Source organism: Balaenoptera physalus, assembly GCF_965194825.1.
Source record: "Balaenoptera physalus genome assembly, chromosome: 1".
Classification (NCBI taxonomy): domain Eukaryota; kingdom Metazoa; phylum Chordata; class Mammalia; order Artiodactyla; family Balaenopteridae; genus Balaenoptera; species Balaenoptera physalus.
Window position 1 is genome coordinate 65,768,907 of NC_138882.1, and position 27,859 is coordinate 65,796,765.

General features: G+C 41.4%; 1 protein-coding gene and 1 long non-coding RNA gene across 2 annotated transcripts in view; both read right to left on the reverse strand.

Annotated features, from left to right (window-relative positions):
• The window catches only part of LOC309638473 (flavin-containing monooxygenase 5-like), a gene marked incomplete at its 5' end in the record, with an annotated part of 100,773 nt that extends 99,998 nt beyond the window's left edge, over nt 1–775 (reverse strand). The window contains one exon of the mRNA XM_082414557.1: nt 715–775. Coding sequence (XP_082270683.1) covers nt 715–775 — 61 coding nt within the window. The remainder of the gene's footprint in view (nt 1–714) is intronic.
• Nucleotides 1–27,859, reverse strand: part of LOC309649572 — a 284,234-nt gene that overhangs the window by 196,135 nt on the left and 60,240 nt on the right. The gene's annotated exons all lie outside the window — the stretch shown is intronic.

Sequence of the window (27,859 nt, forward strand, 5' to 3'; positions counted from 1 at the left end):
CTGAGCCTGAGGGACTCCTGCCACATGTGTCTCTCCATTGTAACTCTACTGCCTCGTCCTCCTCCTTCTCCCCCTCCGCCAACTTTACCGCCTCGCCCCTCTCCATCTCCCCCTCCATCAGGTGTTTTGGATGACCCTTCTTGTCCCCGCTGCACCTGCCTCCTCCTCAACCTCCACCTCCTCACCCAGACGCAGACCCTCTTTCCCCTCCCCACACGCGGTCATGGACAGCCCAATGCTCCAAACCAAGTCCCAATATGCTTCCCCTATGAGAGGTTGCTAACGTATGAAAAAGGCAATCATCAAACCTGTCAATTATAATAAACTCAGAGAAGTTACACAGGAACCCCCTGAGAATCCGGCCCTTTTTCAGGCCTGATTAGCAGAGGCTATGAGGAAATACACCAACATAGACCTTGAGACCCCTGAAGGTCAGGCCATGCTTGCAGTTCATTTTATAAGACAAGCATCCCCTGACATCGGATAAAAATTACAAAAATTAGAACAGGGCCCACAAACCCCATTCTCTGTCCTACTTGACACGGCCTTTAAGGTCTTTAACAACAGGGAGGAAATTTCCAGGAATAGGCGAGAACTAAGAGAGGAAGAATAATTAAAGTGACATGCTCAATATATAGCCCTTGCCATTACTCAGTCCCTGCCACAAAAGGGACCTACGGGAATCCCCTCCTCTTCTCAAAAACCACCACTGACCTGCTACCAGTGCGGTCAGCAGGGGCACAATGTCAGGAACTGCCACACGCCGCCACCCCATACCCCATGCCCTTACTGTTGCCAAAAGGGCCACTGGAAGAGGACTTGTTCCTCCCGCCCTCAAGCGGGTAGGCCAATGCCACAACCACCAACACCCAGGGTATTTCGGGTCCCGGCCCCCTGGGCCAAAGTCAAGACCAATTGCCCCTGTTGGTGGTAATTGACCATCAGGAGCAAGAACTGGATTGTGCTGTAGATCTAGGGCTCCTGGATGCAGATGACTGAAGGTGCCCAGGGCTTAACCTACAGGCCCGTATGTTCCTCATAAGACTGGAGGAGCCCTGGGTAAATGTGGCAGGGGCTACTATAACCTTTCTGATTGACACTGGGGCTACTTATTCAGCCCTGAACTCCTGCTCTGGCCCCACTCGCTGTTCCTAGATCCTCCTAACAGGGGTAGACAGACAACCCGCTTATGGCCATTTTACACCTCCCTTACCCTGTTCTCTTGAAAATACTCTATTCACACACTCTTTCCTAGTCCTCCCAGCCTGTCCTACACCTCTGTTAGGCCGGGACCTTTTAACAAAACGTAAAGCTACTTGATCATTTACACCAGTAAATATGGCTTTAACAGCCACCACGAAGCCTACTCTAGCTAAAGTCCCACCCCATATCCTCCACCAAATTCCCCTGGAGGTGTGGGACACCTCCACTCCTGGCAGATCCACCACTGCCAGCCCAATAGTCATCCATTTAAAGGACCCTAACTCTTTTCCTAGGGTATCACAATATCCTCTTAAGGAAGAAGCTTTGATGGGACTACAGCCTCTAATCTCAAAGTTCCTCCAAAAGGGACTACTAGTCCCCTGTAATTCTTCCTGTAATACCCCGATCTTAGCAGTAAAGAAGCCTGATGTCTTCTACCGTCTAATCCAAGACTTAAGGGCCATTAATCAGGTTGTGGTCCCTATTCATCCAATAGTTCCTAACTCATATAACCTCCTGAGCCAGATCCCAGCACAGATGCAGTGTTACTCTATCCTGGATTTGAAGGATGCTTTCTTCTGTATCCCAGTCCATCCTGATTCCCAATTCCTGTTTGCCTTTGAATGGAGAGACCCCAATACCAAACATACCTGACAAATTACCTGGACGGTCCTATCCCAGGGATTCTGAGACAGCCCTCATTTGTTTGGCCAAGCACTAGCAAACGATCTCTCATCACTGACACTAGGAGGCAAAAGCTGCTTACTCCAATATGTCGATGATCTCTTAATCTGTAGCCCAGACAGACCCACCTCAGACAATAATACTCTTCTTGTTCTTAAACATCTAGCGGACTGGAGATATGGGGTTTCCCCAGCTAGGCACAAATCACGTCCCAGCAGGTCACTTTCCTAGGGCTAGTGCTAACCTCTGGGAGGAGACACATTGCTCAAACTAAATATCCCCATGCTTACTATTTTGATTCCCCTTTCTACAACATGTACTTCCCCAAACCTCCCAATATTACCACCGATTGGACACAAGCTAGCTATTTTGGGACCTCCATCTGCCCCACCCCATCCCCAAGTTGTCCCTATCAGAACCAGAATGTTTGGTTCCAACCCTCTAATATTAAGCAAGAGGACTGCAAAAAACTCAAGACACCCAAGGATTATGACATAAGGTGGAACCCTACTATTCCTTCTTTCAACTGGGCTTATAACTTTTCCTCTCATCCCTCAAAGGTTGCTTGCCTCTCTCTTATAGCTGGAATGACTTTAGTTACTACCTATGAGGGCATAGAACATTCCCATACCCATTTAGGAAAACCCTACTTCAACATCACTTTAGATGTCTGCCTAGACCCTACAAATCACACCTATTTCCTTTGCGGATCCAATGCCTATTTATGCCTTCCAGCCAACTGGACAGGGGCCTGTACCCTTGCATACATTATTCCTAACCTTACCTTTATAAATGACAGCATCCCGCTTCCCTTATACTCTCAACCACATAAACAAAAGTGGGCAGCCCTCACTGTAATATCAGTCCTAGAGATTATCATTGGGGTAAGAACAGGCTCAACTGGACTTTTAAACTCTATTTTCACTGCCCGATAACTCTCTCTTGAACTCACACAACAGACTGCCTACCTAGCAGCTCAAATTAACACTCTACAAGAAGAAATAAATTCTCTAGCAGGAGTGGTTTTACAGAATAGGAGAGCTTTAGACTTACTAACAGCTAACCAAGGTGGGACCTATGCAATGTTAAACAAGAATTGCTGGTTTTTTGTCAACCAATTGGGCAAAATTCAAACTAACCTTAGGAATATTATCAAAAGAGATAACGGGTTTTACACGAAGGGAGCCTCAGGGGGATTTGACTGGTGGGATTTCCAGACTAATATCTGGTCCTGGTTTTCTTGGCTAACCCCTTTCCTAGGTCCTGTAATAGCCTTCCTACTTCTACTGATCTTTGGGCCATGTATTTTTAACCTCCTTGTTAAGTTTGTCTCTTCTAGAATACAACAAATGAACCTCCAAATGGTAAGGCAACAAGAATACCAGCCAGTCAACACACGGACAGCGCTTGAACAAGCCGCCATCACTTTCCATGGAGCCCCTACTCCTCTCTAGAAATACCCTGGCAGAGAACAGGCATCAGAAACCCAGGGCCCCTACTCCCTCCCTGCCCAGCAGGAAGTAGCCGGAGAGAGATCGTCGCCCCTTCTCCTTAAAAAAAGGGTTCCTGAACACCTGAGCAGGAGCTACACAGATAGGTAGGCATGAGCAGGGTGTCCAGTAGGGCCAAAGGATTGGCCCTATAAATAAAGAGAGAAGGAAATGTGGTGCTCCAGGGACAAAGAACAAGATAAACTCAAAGGGCCAACATTACCAGAACAAAGAGTTACAGGACTCCTATCACTCTGTCACATTGCAACCATTACAATGTCCCAGAGCCTTCCCAAGCAGCATGCCCTGTCTCTTTCCTGTCCCACATATGGAAAGGTATTTGTCCCATTCTTCTCATGCTCTGCACATTGAAAGTATACATATCCTGCCCAATCAGCAGATGACTTGCAGGTTCCTTTGTTCCCTGGCTATAAAAACAGACCAGTAACCCTTGCTCGGGGTTGACTCTTCCTGATCATCAGGAAGTCGGCCTGCTGCTCTGGCAGCGACCCTTCCCTTTAACAAATTCTATCTTCTTTACTTTCTGCCTTGTGTCTGGAAATTCTTTTCCGACCCGTGTTCAGACCACAAAAGTTATTAGTAAAATTTATGTAAACTTACAACTAAATGAATATTGTTAAAAACAAAGACAGTGAAAATTCAACCCCCATCACTTCCTAATTGTTTTGCTACATTTTACTATTATCCATACTAGTGAGGGTTTTTTTTTTAAATATCCATTGTATTTGTACCATACTACATAATGATGTACTGCTATGCATTTCTTTCCCAACTCCACATTCGATGATATCATTTGGTAGCTTGAAATTGGCCTTGGTGGGAGTATTTACACTTTAGAAATGAGCGAATACTACAAATCAGGGCTATCCCCTGCCCCCAGAACCTGTTGTTAATCATTGCTAGCACACCACTGATGTGCACTGTAATAAACGCTTATTGATTTACTTGGCTCACAATGAGAATGAAACATTCAAACGAAGACAGTGTTTTAGAATGCACACGGAGGATGCCGTAAACATCTGCTCAACAATCTCTAATGCCTGAGAAAGAAAAAGTCCCATAAAATTGTTGGAACTGGAGCTCCACGGCTTTATTTCTTGAAAGCCTCCATGTGTAGACCCTCATTCTCCCTGGGAAGCACTTCTTGGGAAACAAACACTAGAAAGAGATTATGTCTCAACTGTATTTTAGTATTCTGGCTGCAAACCTGTAATGAAAAAGGCAGAAAAGGTACATTAAAAGCCTCGTATTGATCCATCAGGCTTTTTATGATCACAGACACAGAAATGGAGGGTAAAGCAGAGGCTATTATCTTACTGTGATAACAGCAGGACAAATAAACAGGAAAACATTAAAAAAAAAAGTGTAGGTATGTGCTTAGGTACGCAGATTGTAAAGAAGTCACCAACCTTGGTATTTTATATTCATCAAGGCAATAAAAGGGTCAGTGATTTCAACCAGTGGTAGACAAAGGTGCAGTCTTTCAAACCAGATACCACACATCCCAGTACAATTGCTAAAATCCAGGTCTCTTGGAACAGTTTGCATGTTTTGAATTCAAATTAAACCAAGAAATTATTGCTAGAAATTTATGAGGTAGTAAGAATCATTTTTCACCCAAGGTCAGGTCACAGTCCAATGAATGTATCAAGCCACAGATTTTTTTTTTCCTGCCTAGGAGACTATATTGTGAGGATACCTGTAATAGAAGACAGTAAATGTTTGCTTTAAAACAAAACAAAGTTACAATAATGAAAATAAACATTCATTCAGGTGCTATGTTAAATCTAATTATAATCATTAGGTCAAACAGGAACATATCTTGGCAGTAATTCTTTCCTCTGTTCACAACTTTCTCAGCTTTGGTGCTTTTATGGATTCTGGAAATCAGAACACTCACTTCTGCTCTATGACGTTCAAAAAAAGCAAACACTTTTATGTATTTCTTTGCATATAGAAAGTATTGTTTTCGTGAATCAGTTTGCTCGATTTTTGCTCAAGCAATTTTCCTGTGAGTTATTGTTGAAGTTGCTCACAAAACATTTACAAATAACCTCACTAATTCGGGTTAAAAAATTAATTTGTTAAGAGAACAACTGTGGTGAAAGAGACAAATTTTCTTAAGTTCAAAAACAAGTGTGGGGCTTCCCTGGTGGCGCAGCGGTTGAGAATCTGCCTGCCAATGCAGGGGACACGGGTTCGAGCCCTGGCCTGGGAAGATCCCACATGCCGCGGAGCAACTAGGCCCGTGAGCCACAATTACTGAGCCTGCGCGTCTGGAGCCTGTGCTCCGCAACAAGAGAGGCCGCGATAGTGAGAGGCCCGCGCACCACGATGAACAGTGGCCCCCGCTTGCCACAACTAGAGAAAGTCCTCGCACAGAAACGAGGACCCAACACAGCCAAAAATTAAAAAATAAAAAAAAAAAAGCAAGTGTGTTTATCACCTTGTTCCTCTCTCTTTTTAACTCCTTTTAGGGGTGGCCTGGGGGAAAATTTTTTGCATGGGTTGGGGGATCACTTCTGAATCTGCTTGTTCAGTGAAACCAAGAAAGATATTTTCTATTTGCCCTTGTTGTTATCATTTTTGTCTGCATTTCTGAAAAAAGAGAGTGACTCCTTTCCTTATCTCTACTTTGGAAAGATATTTGCACAGAAATTTGTCTTATCCAGTGACCCCCAGTCTTACTGTGAAGCTTCTATACTACATAGATTTCCACTGATGAAGCATTTCTAGAAAAATTAAAATATTTCCCTTAGTAAACACACCTAGTCACAGTCTCTTTGCAACATGTTAAATCAGTCTTTGATTCATGTGGATTCACAGTTATAACATTTGTGAAGGCAAGAAAATACAAGGCACACACACATTCACACCTCACATACACCTTAGTGAGGCAATTTGATAGCCTTCTAACTGGTCACCTGCTTCCTATCTCTCTACATATAGAGGCCAGAATTATCTTTGGAAGATTACAGTCCTCCCTCAGTGTCTGGGGGGAGGGAGAGGTGGTGGGTTGGTTCCAGGATCCCCCATGGATACCAAAATCCATGGATGCTCAAGGCCCTTAAAAAAATGATGTAGGGCTTCCCTGGTGGCGCAGTGGTTGAGAATCTGCCTGCCAATGCAGGGGACACGGGTTTGAGCCCTGGTCTGGGAAGATCCCACATGCCGCGGAGCAGCTAAGCCCGTGAGCCACAATTACTGAGCCTGCGCGTCTGGAGCCTGTGCTCCGCAACAAGGGAGGCCGCGATAATGAGAGGCCCGCGCACCGTGATGAAGAGTGGCCCCCGCTTGCCACAACTAGAGAAAACCCTCGCACAGAAACGAAGACCCACCACAGCCATAAATAAATAAATAAAAATTAAAAAAAAAAAAAAAAAAATGATGTAATATTTGCATATAACTTAGGCATATCCTCCCGTATACTTTAAATAATCTCTAGATTACCTATAGTACCTAACACAATGTAAATGCTATGTAAAAAGTTGTAAATAGACTGTAAATGCTATGTAAACAGTTGTAGCAAATTCAAGTTTTGATTTTTGGAACTTTACAGAATTTTTTCCCCCAAATATTTTCCATCACCCTTGGTTGAATCTGCAGACGTGGAACCCGCAAATACAAAAGGCCAACTACTCACGTCAGTCCCCGGCTCACAAGCCTTTGATGAATTACTGTGGGCTACAGATAAAGCTTAAAATGTTTAATATGGCACTCAAGACTCTCCAAGATTTGAGTCCGACTTTCTGGCTTCCCTTCCCCCACAATTACTCACAGGTGAATTATAGCACTTCCTATGAATCAGGGACTGTGTTAAGCCCTTCAAATTCATTACAACATTTATATCTCATGAGAACCCTATGAAGTAGATTCTGTTATTATCAACATTTTACAGAAAAGTAAACTGAGGCTCAAAAAGTTAAATAAATTTCGGGGTCACCTATGAGGTCGGTGATAGAGCCTGGTGGAGGCCTTCTCACTGCACTGCTCAGGCTCTAACCACGACTGCCCACTGTGTTCCAGGGACTTGCTGACGCCAGTCTGCCCTTGCTCAAGCGACCTCTTTGGTTTGGAATGCCATTTCTCCCAAAACCTCTGCCCATCCTTCAGGATCCAGTTCAAATGCTACTGTGTCCCAGAAGTCTTCCTTAATCCCTACTTCCCTCACCTCCCTTTGGGGTTTCCCTCCCTCCTCTCCTCTTTGTGCCTTTTAAGGCATTTCCCTGCTTTGCTCAAGAAACGTCTGTCACTTCTACAATGCCTTGAGGGTAGAGCCTGTCTCTGCTTCGTGTATATTCCCCACAAAGCCTTCCACAAAAGCTTGTGATTAGTTTGTGCCCAGTAGATTTTGTTGAGCTTAATTGAACATGGCCGCTTCCGGAATAACCCCTCCTAACTACATATGGTTACATTGAACGAACAGCAGGGGGCAGCAAATCCAGCAAAAAAAAAAAAAAAAAAAAATCTGAGGCACAAGATGAAGACCTAGAGGATAAACCTGCTGGTGTTGGAAGGCAGTGTGGTTTAATGAAGATCTTTCAGTCGGACCATATGGGCTCCGATCCCAGCTCCTCCCCTTCTTAGCTGAGTGGTCTCGCATACTTCCTTTAATCTCTTAGCCTCAGTAAGGTCATTAATAAAATGTGGATGCAGAATAATGCAGTGTGGGGGCATTCTAAGAGCTATGGATTATCGTACACATGATCACAGTTTAGAGAAATTACAGCCATTATCATTAAGTACTCACTTAGTCTCTTGTGACATGTTTTTACTACCGTATGTCTCTTATTTTCTCCTCCAACTTGCTCCCCACCAACACCATCTTCTCTACCTCATCAATTAGCACCATCACCCCCGCCAAGTGCTTCACACAAAACTAGAAGCCGTCCATGATTTCCTTCATTCTTTCATTCCCCCATGACCAATACAATAGCAGATTATACTGACGTCGCCTCTCAAAAGTATCTAACATCTGCTATCTCTCTTTTATCACTGCTGCCATCACCCTGGTCCCAAGCACAATTTCTCTTGTCTGGGTTTCTAAAAAGACCTCCAAACAGGTCTTCCTGTTTCCACTTTGGCCCCTTCAATCCATTCTTCACACAGCATCTAGTGATCTTTTTAAAATGTAAGTCTAATCACACCACTCCTGGCTTGAAACCATCAGTGGCTCCCCACCATCCTCAGAATAAAATCCATCCCATACATGATCAAGTCCCTGCTCCCCTTTCTGACCCTTGATACCACTCTTCTCACCTTTCTTTCCAGCCCACTTGCTTTCTCACTGTTTGTCAAACATGTTGGTTTCGTGCCCAATTCTAAGAGCCCTAGCTTTCCTACTTCCCTTAAACACACTTTTACATGAGCTGTTTCCAGTGCCTAGAATGCTTTGCCTTCTAGATTTTACATAGGCATCTCCTAGTCATTCAGCCTTCAACTTAAATGTCACTGTCATATTTTATATATATAATTTGTGTATACACACATACAATATTTTTGTTTGCTTGCCAACTAAAATTTAAGTTTCATGAGAGCAGAAACCTTATTTTTCTTGTTGAAAACTGTATCCTAACACGGTTAAACTATTACTTGAGAAGAAGCAGATAAACATATATTGAATAATTTAATATTAATAAATTTGAATAATAAATAAATAATGAATCTGAATAATAGGAATCTACATTAGCATAGAACAACTACAAAATGGTCATATTCATACATTAAACCAACATTGATTAAGTGCCTGCCATGTAATCATGGAATCAAAAGTGAGGCACAATGTCACCTCTCAGGGACTTAGTTGCCTGATACTATATTTTTATTATAGTAATTAGGACTTTTTATAATAAGAAAAAATGTATTCTTTATGTTATTCTCTTATTTCTTCATCTTTCCAGTCCTTATTGCCCACATGACCTAGTGGGAGGGTGGATAGTTTAACAGGATAAAGGAGCTTTTAGACTTTGACAGGCCTGGGTTCAAATCCAATCTTCCCCCAACCAGCTGTATGTATATAAGCAACAGGTTATATATAACCTATATTTGGGTCTCCCTTCTTCATCTATAAGAAAAGGAAGATGACAATACCTTTCTGGCAGGGTTCCTTTGATATTTAAATGAGTTAACACCTCTGAAGCCCTTTCCCTGACTTTTTATTTAGCTGATCATCAAGACACCAGGCATCTGATCCCGTGATTTCCTCCAGATATAGGCCATGGTTGAAATACATCTGTATCTTCTCAAAAATCCTGTTTTTGAGTGGCATAATAGCATAACGGTTAAGTGTGTACGGCTCCAGGGCTGGACCACCTCCGTTGGATTACCAGATAGGTAAATAGGGACAAGTTATTCAATTTCTCTAGGCCGCAATTTCCCTTCAGTAAAGGATGAGAATAGCAGTACCTACCTCACAGGATTGCTCTGAGCATTAAATAAGCTATTACAAGTGAAGCATTTAGAATAGTGTTAAGCACACATCAAGCATTCAGTAAAGGTTAGCTACTGTTCTGGTTATTCACTGCTGTGTTAACAAACCACCCACACTTAATGACATAAAGCAACAACCATTTTATTATGATTCTGGATTCTGTGGATCAGGGACTTGGAAAATGCATTGTGTGGACAGCTTACCTCTGCTCTACAAAGTCTGAAACCTCAGCTGGGAAGTGAGGGGGTGACTCTATAGCTGGAGGCTGGAATCATCTGAAGGCTTCTACACTCACAGGTCTGGCAGTTGATGCTGGCTATTGGCTGGGAACTCAGCAGAGGCTGTTGGTCCAAACACCCATACAGGGCCTCTCCGTGTGGGTACTTGGTTTCTCTCAGCATGGTGGCTGGCTTTCATGACTCAGTATCCCAAAAGGCAGGAATTGGAAGTTGAGAGTTTCCGAAGATCTTGGCCCAGAAATTAGCACAGCATCACTTCCTCTGTATTCTTCTGGTCAAAGCAGTCACAAGTTCTTCCCAAATTCAAGAGGAAGGGACACAGACATCACAACCTAATGGGAGGATGTCAGTTCCATGGTGTAATAAGAGCATGTGGGGTGGGGTATATGGTGGTGGCCATCTTCAGAAGATACGATCTACCACAGCTATAATTATTATTAATGTTATGGCCTAATACTCGTAAAAAAGATTTCAGCCCTGAGGGATGCCCTCTCCTGGGCCCAGAAATTGGGATAAGAGAAATGAATAGAGAGAAAGGGAGGGTAAGCCCTAGCCATCCATGGACCATCACAACTTAGAAATTTTTGTCCAGTGCCCTTACTGAGCAGATGACAAAACATGGCTACAAGAGGTGAAGTGACTTGCTCCAAATCATACAGTTGCAGAAGCCAACCAGGATGTTTCTATTTCCAGTAAACCACACACTTGGAAAAGTAACAAAAATTAGTTGGAAAGGGAAGAAATAGGAAGATGGTGAAGAGTGGCAGAAAGAACTAGAGAAGGTCATAGAGAGGCAAAGGGTAGGAAAAACAAGGAGAGAGCTGACAACAACATTCTCTGTTTGAGACCCCAGTCATTCTTTGGATGCATTCCACACTTGATTTTGAACTATGATGCTTCTGGGAAACCTTAAGCCCTGGAATAACATTGGCAAAACCCTTTGGGTCTTTGGAATGACTTCCATCCCTTCCTAACCTTGAGGATAGACTCCAGGATGTAGAAGTTAATGGCGAGTGGACATTTACCAAGTAGTGACTGCAGCAGATGCCTTTTTTCCTGTTATTCCCTGTTACCTTCTTTTCCTCGTTGCCAGGACCAAACTTCCAAGTCTGTGTCATCACACTCCTCTAAATCTAGCCCCTACCTCACCCCTTGAAGTTGATTTCTCCTCATGCCTCCAGTGTCGTTCTGGTCACCTAGTGTGCACTTGATTTGGGGTCCTATTCATTCTGATGTTTGGTCTCAGATTAGGGTTCTAAGTCCTCGGGGACAGAGAGTTCATTTCGAAGTTTGGTGCTTGCAGAGCCCCCGTGTGTGAAGGCAGTATCTATGGTGGAATCTCCAGACTGGTCCTTCAGTAGCCTGGCTCCCCTGCCTTCATGCTGCTGTGTTCCACCATGGAGAACAACCCTGCTCGAAAAGGAACCCAGAGAAGTTCACTTGCCTTTTAAACTCACTTCAGCATGAAGACGCCAGCCTTTCTACTGGAAGGCCTCCTTTATAGCCAGCTTAAATGTCAAACTAAATTAGTGAGAGTAATCCTATTTCTCCTTTTTATATACTCAATGGTGCTAGAAACTAATAGCTGTAAGAGCTAATGTAATAGACATTCTTATAACTAATTGAGCAGATCTTCCCTCTTTCTTTTCCAAAATAATTGTTCAAATTTCTTATTTTTGGTAGTTCATCAAGCATTCACCAGGTATGTATGACATGCCAGGTTCATTGGGAATACAAATGTGATTAAAGTACAATCTCTGCTCAACTAGAGTTTACAGTCTAGTGAAGGAATTATAAGCTTAGAGCCCATGGACTGGGCTCAGGGAGTCTGTGAACTCCCAGAATTACATACAAAGCTTTGGGGAGCATGTGCATTTTTCAGAGTGCAGGGTGAATACCTTTTAGCTGATTCTGATCAGGGGCCATTGCCCAAAAGATGAAAACTCACTGAGATATAGGTATAGTCACAAGCAAGTGTCACATTCATGATCACAGACAAAGGAAGGGGGGTAGGGTTTACTGTGTGTAGTCTCAAGAGAGAAGAGGTCAGTGTCTTGTCCAGGAGGGACTGTGCAGGGGAAATGATGGTTCACCACCAGCTGGTAGGTGTCTGATATTGAAAAGACCTACCTGACCACTGGGCTGGAGAAGGAGGCTGGTTGCCGACAGAGGTACAACTTTGAAAATGCTGCCTCAAGGGAGGCCCTCTCATTGCTACTTAATCCACTTTGGTAACCTTTCATCATATTTCAAAAGCCTTGTCATTTTCATTATTATTCTCAGAACACATTTCAACTTCTCCATGTGCCTCTTCATTCATTAGTCTAGGACCAAACTGGTGAGTTACATAACACAAGCATGTTACATGGTACTGAAGGACACTTTCTTCTTGGCCTTAGTCTGGCACAGTTTGGCCAAAAAGACCTTAAATTAATTTTACAAAGGATTTACATAGCACTTGCACATTCATTTTAAGATCATTGTGCCCAAAAAATGTTATTACTATCTTTCAAAGTTTGTCGTTCTTTGGAGTTTTTCCACTGCTGGTATGTGTAAAATATACCAGATACATAATAAATATGTATAAATGATATATACATATATATTATCATTCATACAAGCCTTCTTTTATTAGAAATGGAAAATAGAAAGAAAGAAGAAAATTTGGAAAGAAGCAAAGGGTGAAAATTGAGGGCCCCCAATAATCAATTTTGTGACATGAATTGTATCTCATTGACAGTTTAGAGAACTCTATTATCGTGAGAGAACAATTCGTAGTTTTTACAAGCCAATAAGATCATAACAAAGCACTATAATGGACCCAGGTTAGATTAAATTATTCTGCTTTTATCCAAAGGCAGCCAAAATACTCATCAAGTAAACAGGCAAAGTGTGACATCTAGAAAAAGAAGCAGATTATAGTGAGTTCCTTTGCATGAAGATATTGGGTGTTTCAGAAGGATAACATTAAAGAAAGCATCTGACCAAACATACCATACTGTCAGTAAGACAGCAGAATCTAAAAATAATTTTAGCTCTTACTTCTTAAACATCCAGTTTTAATGGTTTCATAACCTTTGTCACACACTCAGACACTAACTTTATTAGAATGTACTTAAGTCATCAAGCATTTACTGAATACCTATTATTAGCAAGGTGCTGTGCTAAGCTTTGCAGAGGATACAACTATGAAGAAGAAATGGTCCTTCCCTTAGGGAAGTTATAGAGTGGTGAGACAGACTCATATATTTACAAGCAACTGTAAGTCAAGGCTGAAACTATCAAATGTATAATAGTAAGAAACTCAAAATGCAAGGGAAGCTGAAATGAAGGAGAGAGTAGGTGGACTTGCAAAGCATGAGAAGGGTCTCACAAAGGAGGTAGAATCTGAACTGGGCTAGGAAGGTGTAAGATGTCATCAAGCAAAGAAGGGGATAAGGTCACTTTAGGTCCAGCATGTAGCAAGAGGCAGAGAGAAGGAAATCATAAAACATGTGCTGGGAACAGCAAAGGAACAGTTTGGTTAGAACAAGTATCCTGAGGGGGAATAGAAAGCAATACATCTAGAAAATTATCCTAAAGCAAGAAATTTGAGAGTTTTAAACACATAACAAGGAATTTAAACTTTTCCATAGGTATAGCCTATGATTTGGGGCTGGGGAGAGGAGTTTTTGTACAAAAGTAATAGCATGAAAGTCTAGAGAGACCACTTAGGAGGTTATTAGAATAGACCAGGCAAGTGGAAATTAGGCCCTGGACAAAGATAAAAGCATGAGACTGCACTGAGAATATTGATGACAGAAAGAGACATTGGCAAGATAATAATCTCCAAAGAAAGCTAATTAGAATTACCCTCAAAGACCTTCTGGCATGAATCCCAATATACAGAGTAGAAAAAACTAGGCAATATAGATGATCCTACAAATCAGGAGCCCAGCAAATATAGATTCTCTGAACCAGAGCAGTCCAGTGGCATGGCATTTAATCATGGAAGTCAGTTTAATGGACAAGAAGAGTCCCACAAAAGCTTATCTGAAGTTGGAAAGAATAAGGCTAATCAGGTATATTATCCAGTGATTATATTTGCTTAATCTATTCTTCATGGAAAATAATTGCATCTAAACATATTACCTGATTGGAGAGCATTTTAAGTAAACCCACTTGCAAAATTTGGTTCTTGCTTGAACATTGCTTGAACATTTGTGAGTGCAAGAGATTGCTATAATGGAAGTCAAAAACCCAGGTTCAAATCTTGCCTGTCACCAACTAAGTTTGTAATCCTGAACAGCTGCTTAAACTCAATAATTGTTACTTTCTTCACCTGTAATATGTTGACAATAATACCTACCTCATTTGATTATGCCAATTAGAGGAGACAATGCATGTAGAAATACCTGGAACAAAGAAGTGCAGTAATACTGGTTTTCTGCTTTTTTGTTTGTTTTCCTTTTAATGCACTTGCACTGAAGCGCATAAGCCAATCCATCCAAGTCTATGCTTAGGCATTGTGTACTTTTGTTGGATTCTGAGATAGTGGTCGCATGATAAGCTTTCCAAGTAAGGGATTCTCACTACTGCTCCATTTAAAGTTGGTTAAGTGGGCAAATTAGAATCTTACTTAGAATCTATTTGGCCCACCATTTTATCCCCTTCTCACTTGTTTATTATCAATGTCAGGACTTTTTGATACCAGTGTATCCAGCTCTGCATCCTGAGACCTTTAGGATGGAGAGGCCAGAGCAGCCTGGTGAGCAAGCTCCTGTGAGCAGGGTTGTAGTGAGGATATAGCAACTACGAAGCATCAGAGGAAAGTATTTCAAGCAGAATGAGAGCCATCCAGGCCAGGAGGGGCAGGACACTTCTCACCTGGAAAGGCTGACCTGCTTCTAATAAAGGGAGAGACAGATTAGAAGAGAAGATGACTGGCAAGTCTTCACTGGGGAAGGAAAACAGACAGCAGGGTTAAACATCTAAGTCTACTTTTTTTTATCCTCCTGAAAACAAATTCAGAATTAGAGAATTAAGATGCCTGTTCATGTGTCTTCCTGTCTGTGGCTGCCCAGTTAAGCTGCTGTTGGAGTTGTGCTAGGTCCAGTCAACCACTCTTCCAGATCAGCTAACCAACAGAAAGGCATCATACCTGAAAGTAGGTTTACTTGGATAATCCCCATAAATGTTTTGATAAAACTCTAATTGTATGCCCTTCCTTTATCAAAGTGTACATATGAGTACAGATATCTTAGAAATGTTGCCCAACACTAAATATAGTTATATAACTTGTTTTTTCATGTATGAAATACTGAGATTTTCTCCACAATATTTACTTCCAACTCATGATTTTAATGGCTGAAAACTATCATATGCTTTACATAATTTAGTTCACTCTTCCCAGATTATCAGATGTTTTATTTCCATTCTTCATCACTGTTAACAATGCAGCAATGAATATCTTTATGTGTAACCACTTTTGTGTGGCTTTGAGGACAGAAGGGGGTTCAAGTCCTGGCTCTGTGACCCACTAGCTGTGTGACCTTGAGAAAGTAATTTAACTTTTCTGAGCCTCAGTCACATTCTTTGTAAAATGGTGAAAATAATAGTACTTACTCATAGGCTTTTCATGGGGATTGAATTGATAATCCATGTAACACACTTAGCAACAGAATAAACACTCAGCAAATATTAGCTACTATGATTATCTTTCATAAGGGGAATTACTGAGCCAAAGTTTGGAAGGGATTAGAGTAACATACACAGGATGAGATCTTCATGAAATATTGGAGGGGGGGCGGAATTCTATATAAAAGGGTTAAACTGAGCCTACAGGCTCCAGAACTCTGATTGGGATTAGTGTAAACAGTAACCTGAACAACAACTGTGGGCACCTGTTGCCTCACCTGTCTTATTTTATGGTGTCACTGAATGAAAGTATATCCTGGGAGGAGCAGAAGTGTTTCCAGGGGAATCCCTTGTTATTTTTAGTTATCCCATGGTGTGCTTGCCTGTAGTAGTAGGTGGGAGGGTGTCTGCATGATTCCCAGAAGCAGTGCTCACCATGTGTTCCAAAAGGGGGTGCACCTGCTCTGCATAAAGCCCACTTCAGAGGCTCCAGAAAGAAACAGTTGTGGCTCCTTAGTTCAGTAAAGGGTCAGGTTCAGTAATGGAAAAGCTGAGAAGAGATGCTTCCATGGGCAGAGAAGGTGGAACAGGGGTTTCCCCCTGGAGAAGGAGTAGAGGCTGGGAAGCTGAAGGCAAGGAGGTCATTATACAGCATCCTAACCCAACCCAACCCTGCTCTTCACCCTGTCTTTACCATCTCACCGAAGGATACCATCTTACACCCAGCTGCTCAGGCCCAAAGTTTCCACATTAGATATATCAGAAAACCCTACTGCCTCTCTCTCCAAAATATATCTGGAACCCACATCTATCTTTATCCCCACTACTGTACCCCTGATCCAAACCACTATCATCTCTCACCTGGTTACTGCAGCAGCCTCCTAACTGGTCTCCCTATTTCCACTCAGGCCATGTTCCCCTCCCATGGCCATGCTCCACAGGGCTGCCAGAATAATCTTTCCAATGCATAACTCAGATCCTATCACTCTCCTACCTAAAATCCTCCAGTGATTTTCTCTACAACTAGAATAAACTTCTAACTCCTAACCCTGGCTTATAATTATATCTTGTGTCCCCAGCCTGCCTCTCTTACCTTGCCTTAACTCCAGCACTGCAATCTCACTGGCCTTACTTCTCTTTCTCTGGAAGGCCACCTCCTTCCTATTTTAGAACCTTTGCATTAACTGACCCACATGCTTACATTTTCTGCTTAATTGTGTCATGCACACTTTCCCAAAGATGGAAAGTAGTACTGGCTATCTCGGGGAGTGGAGAGTTTCCTCTCAATGGAAAGTCCCCATTGGAAAGAAAAATCAGAGAGTAGGTTCCAAAGCATGAAGTGACAGACCAATTTAGGCACCCTTGGCAATTTCTCCCAACTCTGGAGTCCCTCATTTTCTTCCATGAATAGAGTTACTTTCATAATCAGATATATGAAGTCTTTTGCTTGCTTGTTTGTTTTTCAAAGAAAATTCTGGAGTTAGTGTGAAGGATAGTTTGGAGAATGGTGTCACCATTTTCATGGAGACAAGTGAGAAGCTGTTTTGATAGCACAGACATGAGTATGAAGACCAACTTTCCACAGCACAATAGGGATTCAACCACCCTAAGCTTAATCAGTATGTAGTGGGATAGATTTTCAGCCAATGCTCTTCTTGGGAGTTCAATATATTTAGTAGGAAGAAGATTTCTTCTTTTACAAAAGTAATGCTGTGGGCACATGCATGGTATATGCATTTGGAGGTGTCCCTTTCTTGCCTGAACCCCTTGTATCTGGATGTTGCATTTACAAGATAGCTGTGGCTATGGCTGGTACTCCACTCTATGGCTATAGAACAGAGCCAGGCCAAATGTTCTTACAGAACCAATTTTATGACTTTGTCCTTATTAGCATTATTCTCTGTCCAGCTAGGCTAAATAAATGCTCGCTGAGCTAAAGGATGATAAATGAGGACCAGGCATGGATCCAGGGTTTAAACTCTACATGAGAAGTTCAGCTTCCATTTGTCACTGTGGGACCCCAGGCCAATTTCTTGCCCCTGTGTGTCTCCTTATCTATTTATCAACACAAAGTATTTGCTGAGCCATTCCTATACTAGAACTATGCTAGACATTCTCAAATGTCAGGTTGGCAAACAGATCAAAGATCCTGCTGATAGACCCAGACACACATGCAAATTGATGTAGAAATAATGGGGAGTTCTACAGGATCTATTCCTAAGAAGTTATAAAAAGAGAGAGAGGGCTTCCCTGGTGGCGCAGTGGTTGAGAATCTGTCTGCTAATGCAGGGGACACGGGTTCGAGCCCTGGTCTGGGAGGATCCCACATGCCGCAGAGCAACTGGGCCCGTGAGCCACAACTACTGAGCCTGAGCGTCTGGAGCCTGTGCTCCGCAGCAAGAGAGGCCACAATGGTGAGAGGCCCGCGCACCGCGATGAAGAGTGGCCCCCGCTTGCCGCAATTAGAGAAAGCCCTAGCACAGAAACGAAGACCCAACATAGCAATCAATCAATCAATCAATCAATCTTTAAAAAAAAAAAGAGAGAAAGAGAGAAAATGAGAACGGGAATTCATTTTAATTCAACAAATATTCATCAAACACCTACTAAAGTCAATGAACAAGGCACCATTGAGAATAGTAAGGAGAGGGAGGGATACACAAGCTTAATAATACAGTGGTCTGCTCTCCACAACTACTCAAGGAAATAGTCATAGAAACAATTAAGTCAAGGTAGTATTGTCAGACTAACTCTTACATGTTATTCATTCTAACTAATGGGCTCATGGAGGAAGTAGCATTGGAGCCAAGCTTTGGAGAAGAAGTGTGAAGGAGGCATTAGAGTGGAGAGAGAGGGAAGCATGAGGTCAAGAACATCTGCTTGGTATAGAATCATCTCCATTCTGAAGGATGAGTATAACTCTCCTTTTCTGTGTTAGGCAATGTGCTAGTCTAGGGATACAATGTGAGAAAAAATAGACCCAATCCTTCTTTTTATGTACCTCGTCACTTAGTAGTGAATATAATATTAATAAAATAATTCCACTAATAAACACAAAGCGGAAACATGGATACCATATTTCTATTTTCCCTTATCAATAAGTTAGTTTCCCTCCCTGCACATGCCCTTATGGCCCAGAGAAAGAGAGCAAAACAAACACCTCCTCAAAAAGAAGAAGAATGTGACAGGGGAAATCCTGATAGACAGGAAAAGAAAGTGGAAATCCCATTTTATTCATCCTAGTTTATTATTGAGAGAAGAAGGAGACAAAGAGGGTGTGAACTGGTTAGGCATGCATGTCCTACTTTTCCCCACTCAGAGCAGAATCTGAGAGGAGGAAGTGTGATAGTAACATTCCAAGAGCCTGACATTAAGAACTTTAGAAATCTTAGGAGACAGTTAATGACATACTTTCTTAAGCATAACAGTAGGAAAAGTTCTACTGAGGTCATTTCCATCATAGCCAAGGAAGACAGGGTAATATTTGCAGAGATAAAGCTGATGTTGACATTTTTATGTACCTTAGTAAGGAGGTACAAAGATGCTAAGAAATCCTAAAATCATTACTGAATTAGTCAGGACAGGCTAGATAATTGCTATGGACTAACCTGGTTCCCCCAAGATTCATGCTTTGAAGCCCTAATATGATTGTATCAGGAGATGGAGATTTTGGAAGATCATTTGGTTTAGATGAATTCATGAGGATGGAGTTTTTATGATGGATTAGTGCCCTTGTAAGAGGAGACAAGAAAGCCCTGCCCCTCCCTCTCTCTAAGGGCATAGAGAAAAGGATGCCACATTTACTCCCAGAAGAGAGCTCTCGCCAAAGACTGAACTGGCCAGCACTTTGATCTGGGACTTCCCGGCCTCCAGAACTGTGAGAGAATAAATTTCTCTTGTTTAAGATACTCAGTCTATGATATTTTATTGTGGCAGTCTGAGCAGACTAATACTGCTATACTGCTATAACAAACAATACCTCCCCCCCTCCTCCAAATCTCAGAGGATTAAGGCAACAAAGATGTACTTCCTGCTTACTCGAAGGTAGCTGTGGTACCAGGCAATTCTACAGAACAACTGCCCTCAGTGTGAACACTCAAAATAGAAATAGAGTTACAGATGTAGAAAACAAACTTAAGATTACCAGGGGGTAAGGAGGAGAGGGACAAATTGGGAGATTGGGATTGACATATACACACTACTATATATAAAATAGGTAACTATTGATAATAAGGACCTACTGTATAGCACAAGGAACTCTACTCAGTACTCTGTAATGGCCGATATGGGAAAAGAATCTAAAAAAAGAGTGGATATATGTATAACTGATTCACTTTGCTGTATACCATTGTAAATCAACTATACTCCAATAAAAATTTTTTTTAAATGTGAGCACTCAGTGATCTAGGGTACTTTTATCTGGTTGCTCCACTATCTCAGCATGAGAAGCTACTGAAAGGTTTAATCATTTCTGAAGGCAGCTCCCTAACAGAGGCTGTTCTGGAATGGATTTCAGTTGATCTAAGTCTTTGGAAAGCCAAGTGTAGTCTACAATGGGTAAAATGCTTACAAGTCCCAATAACCAACGTGAGCTTCTGTCTCTACAATGGGTTTTTACTTCTGAGAGGAGTCTATATAGAATATCTTGTCTTCTTTCTCATTTACTCTCCTGAAGTTCTCTGCCACTTTCCCCTGACAGTCAAAAGAGAATCAAAGCAGAGACAGTCAGATAAATATTCCTCCTTCTTTCTTCTACTAGTGACCAAATGGATATGTATGTCTTTTAAAAATAATCAGAATCTCTTTTTAAGATTTATATGTTATCTACATACCTAATAATTGCTTCAGTTCTGCAAATCAGATCACAAAATAATTATAAACACCAAATGTGGTTCAAACTGCCTCTTACAGTTTCAGGCAAACAAGAGGATGGTGTTAATTTGCTGCACTGTTGCTCAGTGCATCTCTGAGGCCATTAAAATAAATGTTATATCACAACAGCATGTTGTATCCTGAAACACAGGGAATCCATGGCCTTGAAAGTTTCAGAGAATATCACTTAACAATTACATCACATAAGCCTCATTTCAAGTCTCCCCAGTCATGGAGACCAGGAGGCCTGTGGATGTTTGGGCTGTTTAGGGAAAAAATATGACTCTAAGAATGTGGATTCCTAAATTCCCATTGCTATGGGATGGCCAGTTCTCTGCTCTCTAACAAGCAGAATTAAGACAAAAGAGACATTTCCTTTCCCCTGGGACTATGCTGTTTAGAATTAAAGTTCAAACTTTAATATTGATGAATAACCTTGAGTGGAAAAAGAGTGAAAAGATTAAGACTAGAATTTCCTGGTGTTCTCTTTTCCTCTTAGCTACAATCAATTTTTCTCCCTAGGAGGTGATGGAGGCAGAAATGATAGTGAAGCAGCTAGGGACTGGTGGGACAGGCGTGCAAAATATTAACAGTCTCTCTTTGTTTGATTAGAGCTTTCCAGTTTATAAATCACTTTCACAATCTCATGAGATTCTCTAAAAAATCTCATGAGGTAAGGTAGACAGAGTTCTTGTTTTTCAAGGGGAATCTAAGTTCTAATGGAGTGAAGGGACTGATCAAAGATCACATCACTCATGAGAAGAGGAACCAGGACAAGACTCAGGCTTCCTGATGCCTAAGACATGCTCTTGTCACTATATCACCACTCTTATATCTTGTCTAGATTCTAGTAAATAATTCTGTTTAAAACAGTGGTTTAAAAATATCTGAGTGAGAGACCAAGAAAATTTCCACTCATGGAATTAAATTCAAAACACCAACTCTGTTTCTTTAAAATTCCCAGCTCTCCTGGCCATGTATGGAAGAGAAACACAGAAGATACGAGGGATATTATAAGAATTCAGTAGTGGGATGGGGAGATTAAGCTTAGGTTAAGTGATGAATGCTTTGGAAGGAATATTGCAGGTATGATGGCATCTGTGTGATATTTTCCCAAGTCAGATGCATTTGAGACAATGACTTCATCTAGAAACAGAACTTTCTATCATTTTCTTTTTCTTCTTTCTTTAAAAAATATAATCATGAGCTTTTCATTAGAAATATGCTCTAGTGAATTAGCCATCTTCAAAGTGACCTTTCAAGGATTCTGATGGCTGCTCTTGTGAGATCCAATGGGGAATCATAGAGCCACCAGTGACATACATTGTTCTGACTTTCACATAGAAGTAGCTACATCTAGGACCTGGGCTCAAAAACAGGGAAATACCCTATCCTTTACTGGCCTTACACTTGGATCCTAAAAAAAAAAAAAATGTGTTGAAAGAATCTTTTCTTTAGAGATATGCTTTTTAGAAATAAATTTTAGAGATAGTCAGTGTCATTGGTCATATACATGAAGATAATATAAATGAAAGTACAGGTGATGCCCAGATCAACTCTGGATGCATGGGGTACATTGCAGAATCTGTGGGTTGCTGCAGAGCTCCTGCAGAGGGGACTGAACATCTTGTTTTCAAAAGGTTTACATGTCAGTTTTTGGCCACTGATAATTGCTGTCATATATATGTCACTTTTTAAATGTAGAAATACGAGTTGGAGAAACAGGAATCTTGGAGATGGGGAGGAAGAACAGTAACCAGTCCTTGATGGGACAACAGCTAGGGAAATCTGATATAGTCTTCTGAGAGGAGGATGAAGACCGTGAAGAAGAGAGGAGAGGGAATTTACCACAGTAGGATCCTCTATGGGTTGCTTTCTCTAGGTACCTCTTGCTTCTCCAACTCACACCCAAGCCTAGTATCTAACTTGGCTCATCAACATGCTGCCATCATCAACATCATCCACAGTATCAAGCATTAAAAAGTTGATTAAAAATAAATTGCTACTTGTAAGTCAGCTTTGTTAACACATTTGGGAAAACCAGGGGAAAGCTCTTAGCCTGTTTGCATATGTCAATGACAGCTGCCAAAATAAGCCCTGGCTTAGTGCTCCAGGGCCTAGAGAAACCCAGGTGGGCCTGAGAAATTAGAACAAAGCTCTGAGTTCAGTGATATCCAAAGTCTTGCCTCTAAACTTTCTACTTCCCTTTTGTAGGATTCTCCCCTGCCCCTGCTCCTACCCCCAAGTATACCAATCTCTCAGATCTCTTCCTTTGGTGGTGATGATGATGATGATGATGATAATTAACATAATTCAGCTTCCACCTTGCTTCTACAAGGTGTGAACATCCTAGAGGCCAAAGAAATGTGGTTTGCAAGAGTTATACATGTATAAATGATGCATATTTTAAACTTTTTATTAAAGCACAGATATATGCATAAAAGTGCACATAGGTATAAACACAATGAATTTTCAAAAACAGAACACATCCATGTAACTAACACCCAGATAAGAAAAATAGAACATTAACAGCATCCAGAAGCCAATACTTTGCTCCCTTTTAGTCCCTAGAACCCCCAAGGCTGTCACCCTCTTACTTCTAATAGCATAGGTTAATTTTGTCTGACACATGCTTTATAAAAATTAAATTCTACAGTATGTATGTTGTATATTTTTCTCTCAGCATTAAGTTCATGAGATTTATTGTTTTATTTAGTTGTTGATTATTCATTCACATTGCTGTATAGTATTTTGTTGTGTGATTATACCACAATGTGTTTATCCATTCTAATGTTGAAGGGTATTTGGCCAATTTCCATTTTTTGGCTATTATACATAGTGCTGCTATGACTATTCTCATATATTTTTTGGTGAAAATATGTATGTATTTCTTTGGGTATGAGCTTATCGGTGGAACTGCTGGGTCATTGGGGATGCATATGTTCTACTTAAGTAGATTCTGCCAGTTTTCCAACAGGAATACACTATTTAATATAAACACATTTATTAACATATTTAATAGCACCATGGAGAGTTCCAGTTACTCTGCAACCTACCAACACTTGGTGTCTTTCAACTCAGCCATTCCAGGGGATGTGTTCTATTACAGTCTTTTGCCCATTTTAGTTACTGAGTTTACAGTTTTTTTGCCTTATTAATCTGTAAGAGTTCTTTATATACTCTGATATAAACCCTTTGTCAAGTATAAGTACCGTAAATATTTTTTTTCCACCCTATCGGTTGAATTTTCACTATCTTTTGACAAAAGAATTCTAAAAATACATCTAAAATTCTTCACTGAGACCTTACTACTGACAGGGTTAAGAAACTTCAGTCAGCTCTGCAGAGACAGACATGGACTCAGCTTGGCCCAGCTGGAAGAAGTAGGAAACCTATGCCTTACAATTAAGACGGGATATGTAATAATAATATCAATCATAGACTAATTGCCTACTACATGTCTGGAGATTATGATACATATATTATCAAAGTTAAACGTACAACTTCCCTACAAGCTGAAAGTATTATTATCAACCTCATTTTCAGATAGGAGACTCTGGCACAGACAAAGTAACTCTAAACCTAGTGTAAGCTCTTCTAAACTTCTGCTCTCGACCATTATGATATACTATTTTTGTCAAGCTAACTCTAAAGTCTAAAGTGAATAATATTTTCTATTTAATAAGACCTAGGCTAGCTAAACATGCCCCTCAGAAATGTCCCAAATTAGAAGGAAGAGGCTAGGCACTTACCTAACACTGAGCAGTCACTGGAGGCATTCTGTCCTCATATTAATCCTGGGCAAGTCTGACCACATATTAATCAGCTGTGAGCAAGTCATCAAGAGGGACTCAGCTGAGAGCTGTTGGCCACCAGCACCCCTGGCAGCTGGGAATATGAGTGTTTCAGTCCTGGAGGGGATACTAAGAAATGTACCACGACATCCACTAAGTCCACTACTTATGCTCTCTGTATCCCCACTCTTCATAAAATAGGCTCTGTGAAAAGCTCCACCAGGATTTTGTCAGGCCTCTTTTCCTGATAGAAACTTGTAAGAGGAAGATCAGTAGCTTAAACTCCAGCCCCTGCCACTACAGTTGTTCTTGAGGCTACAACATATACTCATCAGCTCTCACTTCCACCTCCCCCATTCTAGAATCCCTTCACCCTCTGTACCAGGTAACCCTCTGAATATGGGTTACCTGGTATAGTGACCCAGGTCCTCAACCCATTGCTGGCCCACCAACTGATCCAGCTTCAAAACCCCATATTAAAGTTTCTTGGGCTGCTCCTGGTACCAATTGTTACAGGTTGGTTTCCTGAGAAGTAGGCTCTGATATGGAGCTAAGCATACAGGGAAATGCTCTTGGAATTAACACCTGTGAGTGAGAAAAGGCAGCACGCCTGGGCAAAGAAAGAAGTCGAGCTGCAAGGCAGTTGCAACAGAGACCTCAGCCAATCTTACAGGAGGCTCTGAAGTTGGATGGCCCTTCAAAATTATCCCCAGTTGAGGGAAGAGGCTAAACCTTTGTATGCCCACATCGGAGACTTCCTTGGTGGTCCAGTGGTTAAGACTTTGCCTTCTAATGCAGGGGGTGTGGGTTTGATCCCTGGTCAGGGAGCTAAGATCCCACATGTCTCACGGCCAAAAAAAACAAACATAAAACAGAAGCAATATTTTAATAAATTCAATAAAGACTTTAAAAATGGTTCACATAAAAAAATCTTTAAAAAAAAATAAATAAAACTTTATATTCCCACATCAACTAGCCATTGAATGGAGCCTGGGTCCAGGATGGGGATTGTCTCAGGAAGGCAGTTCTCTTCATCCGAAAGCTGTTGACCAACAATGTGTCCAGTGCTTCAGTCCTGGAGGGGTGACCTGGGCAGATCACCATGACATCCATTACAAATACCAATGCCTTTGATCTGAGATGCAATAATTCAGGAGAGTGAAATTTACGTTCAGAAATTTTGAGGTGGCCTTGGAAAAGCAGACTTCTGGAAGGGGTTTGGGTGTACATAGGTAAAAAATTCTTCATTACTACCACATTTCATCAATTATAATCATGAGTATGTCAACAATTATAAGATAATTTCAATTTTATTATTACTTTATATACTACTAGAGAAATAAAAATAGCACCAATTAAACTATGAAATGCAATGTTAAATGTAAGAAGCATCTCAATTTCAGAGTTGGGAAAATGTGAATAAAACCCTCTATATCTTAGAATTGACGATATATGATAAATTTTGACATCCATCCTCTCCTCAAACACACACATACACACACACACACACACACACACACACACACACACACACACACACACACATGCAGCATTTCCCATAGTTTTAGTGAACATTGTCAAAATGGCAGTAAAGAAGGAAGGGTGAGCTTACTGGCAACACCATGCTCAGTCAAGGTGCCCAGATAAAGCAGTAGTCGCTGCACCTTGTACCTAGGTGTACGTGGTGGGGGGCAGGGGCGGGGAACACATCCCATACACAGGAAGGAAAAGCACTCAGGGAAAATGTCCAAGCCACAAGGGAGCCAGGCCTCCACTCAAGAATCCTGCTCAGCTCAAAGGCAGACGTGTCTGTGCTTGGCCATTCTGCCTCTTCCATTCTTTAATCCTAGGATAGCAAGGAGGAGAAAGGGAGCCTTCACGCTTCCCCCTACTCCACTTCCAATTTCCTGTCACCTCTAATGTCATGAGGACCAGCACAGTAAAGAAGGTATTCCGGACGAATGATGTTCACCATTTAAAAGCAGGACACTGTCCATTGTCTCTCAGCCCACCCACACCTCAGGCTCTGCCCTCCCCACTCTCACCAACTCTACAGCAAACAATTCTGTCTCTCTTCGGTCATCCAAATAGCTTTTGAAATGTTGCCTCCTGCATGTAACCTTTTATGATGTCCTGAAAGAGCGCTCTCCTTGGTCTCTTCCTCTTTAAACTCCCACAGAGTCATCTTCACTCATGTTTACCACTTTAATGCAGCTACATCTTTGCTAGACCAACGTCTGGACTTTGTTTAGTTGCAGCATTTGTCTGGGGTTTGGTTGTCGCCATATCCTTTGCAGGCTGACACACGACCATGGTGTCCCTTTCCCACATTGTCAACAACACAGAGAAAGGACTTGACAGTACAAAGCCTATCATGGGTAGAGAGGCTGTTACCAGCCATCGCTGCTGCTAATGGTGAAGAGTCCAGGATCTTAGATGTACATTGAGGTATCGAATGTACAGTGATTCAGTGTACAAAGAAGAATGTACATTTCTCTTTGGAATGATCCAAAGAGGTCATTTCCAGCAGCCTGGTTTTCCCAGCAACCATGAACAGTGGGGTGATTTCTGCTCCAGGTTTCTGCTATTTTCTGAGGTGCTGGGGAGAACTTGAAAACGTCAACATTCATCACACACTAGAGGGTGCTATAGCCTTGAGTAACTGAGTCCATCTAGGAAGTATTTGTCTCTAAGCCTCAGCTTGAAGCCTCAAGAAAGGGAAGTTCCAAAAGTTTAAAGTCCCAGAGCTGGACTGGCCATTAAGATATCGGTTAGAGTGGATACCTATACTATCAGACGGACTATTCCAAAATTTTCAACGGATCAGGATTTATGCCACTGCCTGAGATTTTCGAAGGCAATACCACAGTGATATTTTAAAAAACTATCCCGAACAATAATAATAACTACCTATTTGCATAGTATTTACTTTGAGCCAGGCACTGTTGTAAGTACTTTATATGCATATTAAATCCTCCCAACAACCCTAAAAGGCTATTTACAATTTACAAATGAGGAAACTGAGGCAGAGAGTTTAAGAGATTTGCCCAAGATCACACGGCTACTAAGAGGAAGGGCCAGGATTCAATCTAGGAGTCCATCCTGGAGATCTAATGCACAGCATAGTAAGTATAGTCAGCAATACTGTACTATAAACTTCAAAGTTGCTAAGAGACTAGATCTTAATTCTTCTTACCACAAAATATGACATAATAATTATGTGATATGATGGAAGTGTTAGCTAATGCTGTGGTAGTGATCATATTGCAAATATCAAATGATCATATTGCAATACTGCAAATGTATCAAATCAACACTTTGTACATATTAAACTTACACAATGTTATATGTCAGTTTTATATCAATTTTTTCAAAAAAGAAGAAAACAACAAATCTAAGAGTCCACGTTCAAAATCTGCACCATTCTACCTTGCTCACACGTCAACACAAGCATCATGCATTCAGTTGCCACATTTCTTGCCGGGAGTAACAATAAATTTCTCCCAACTC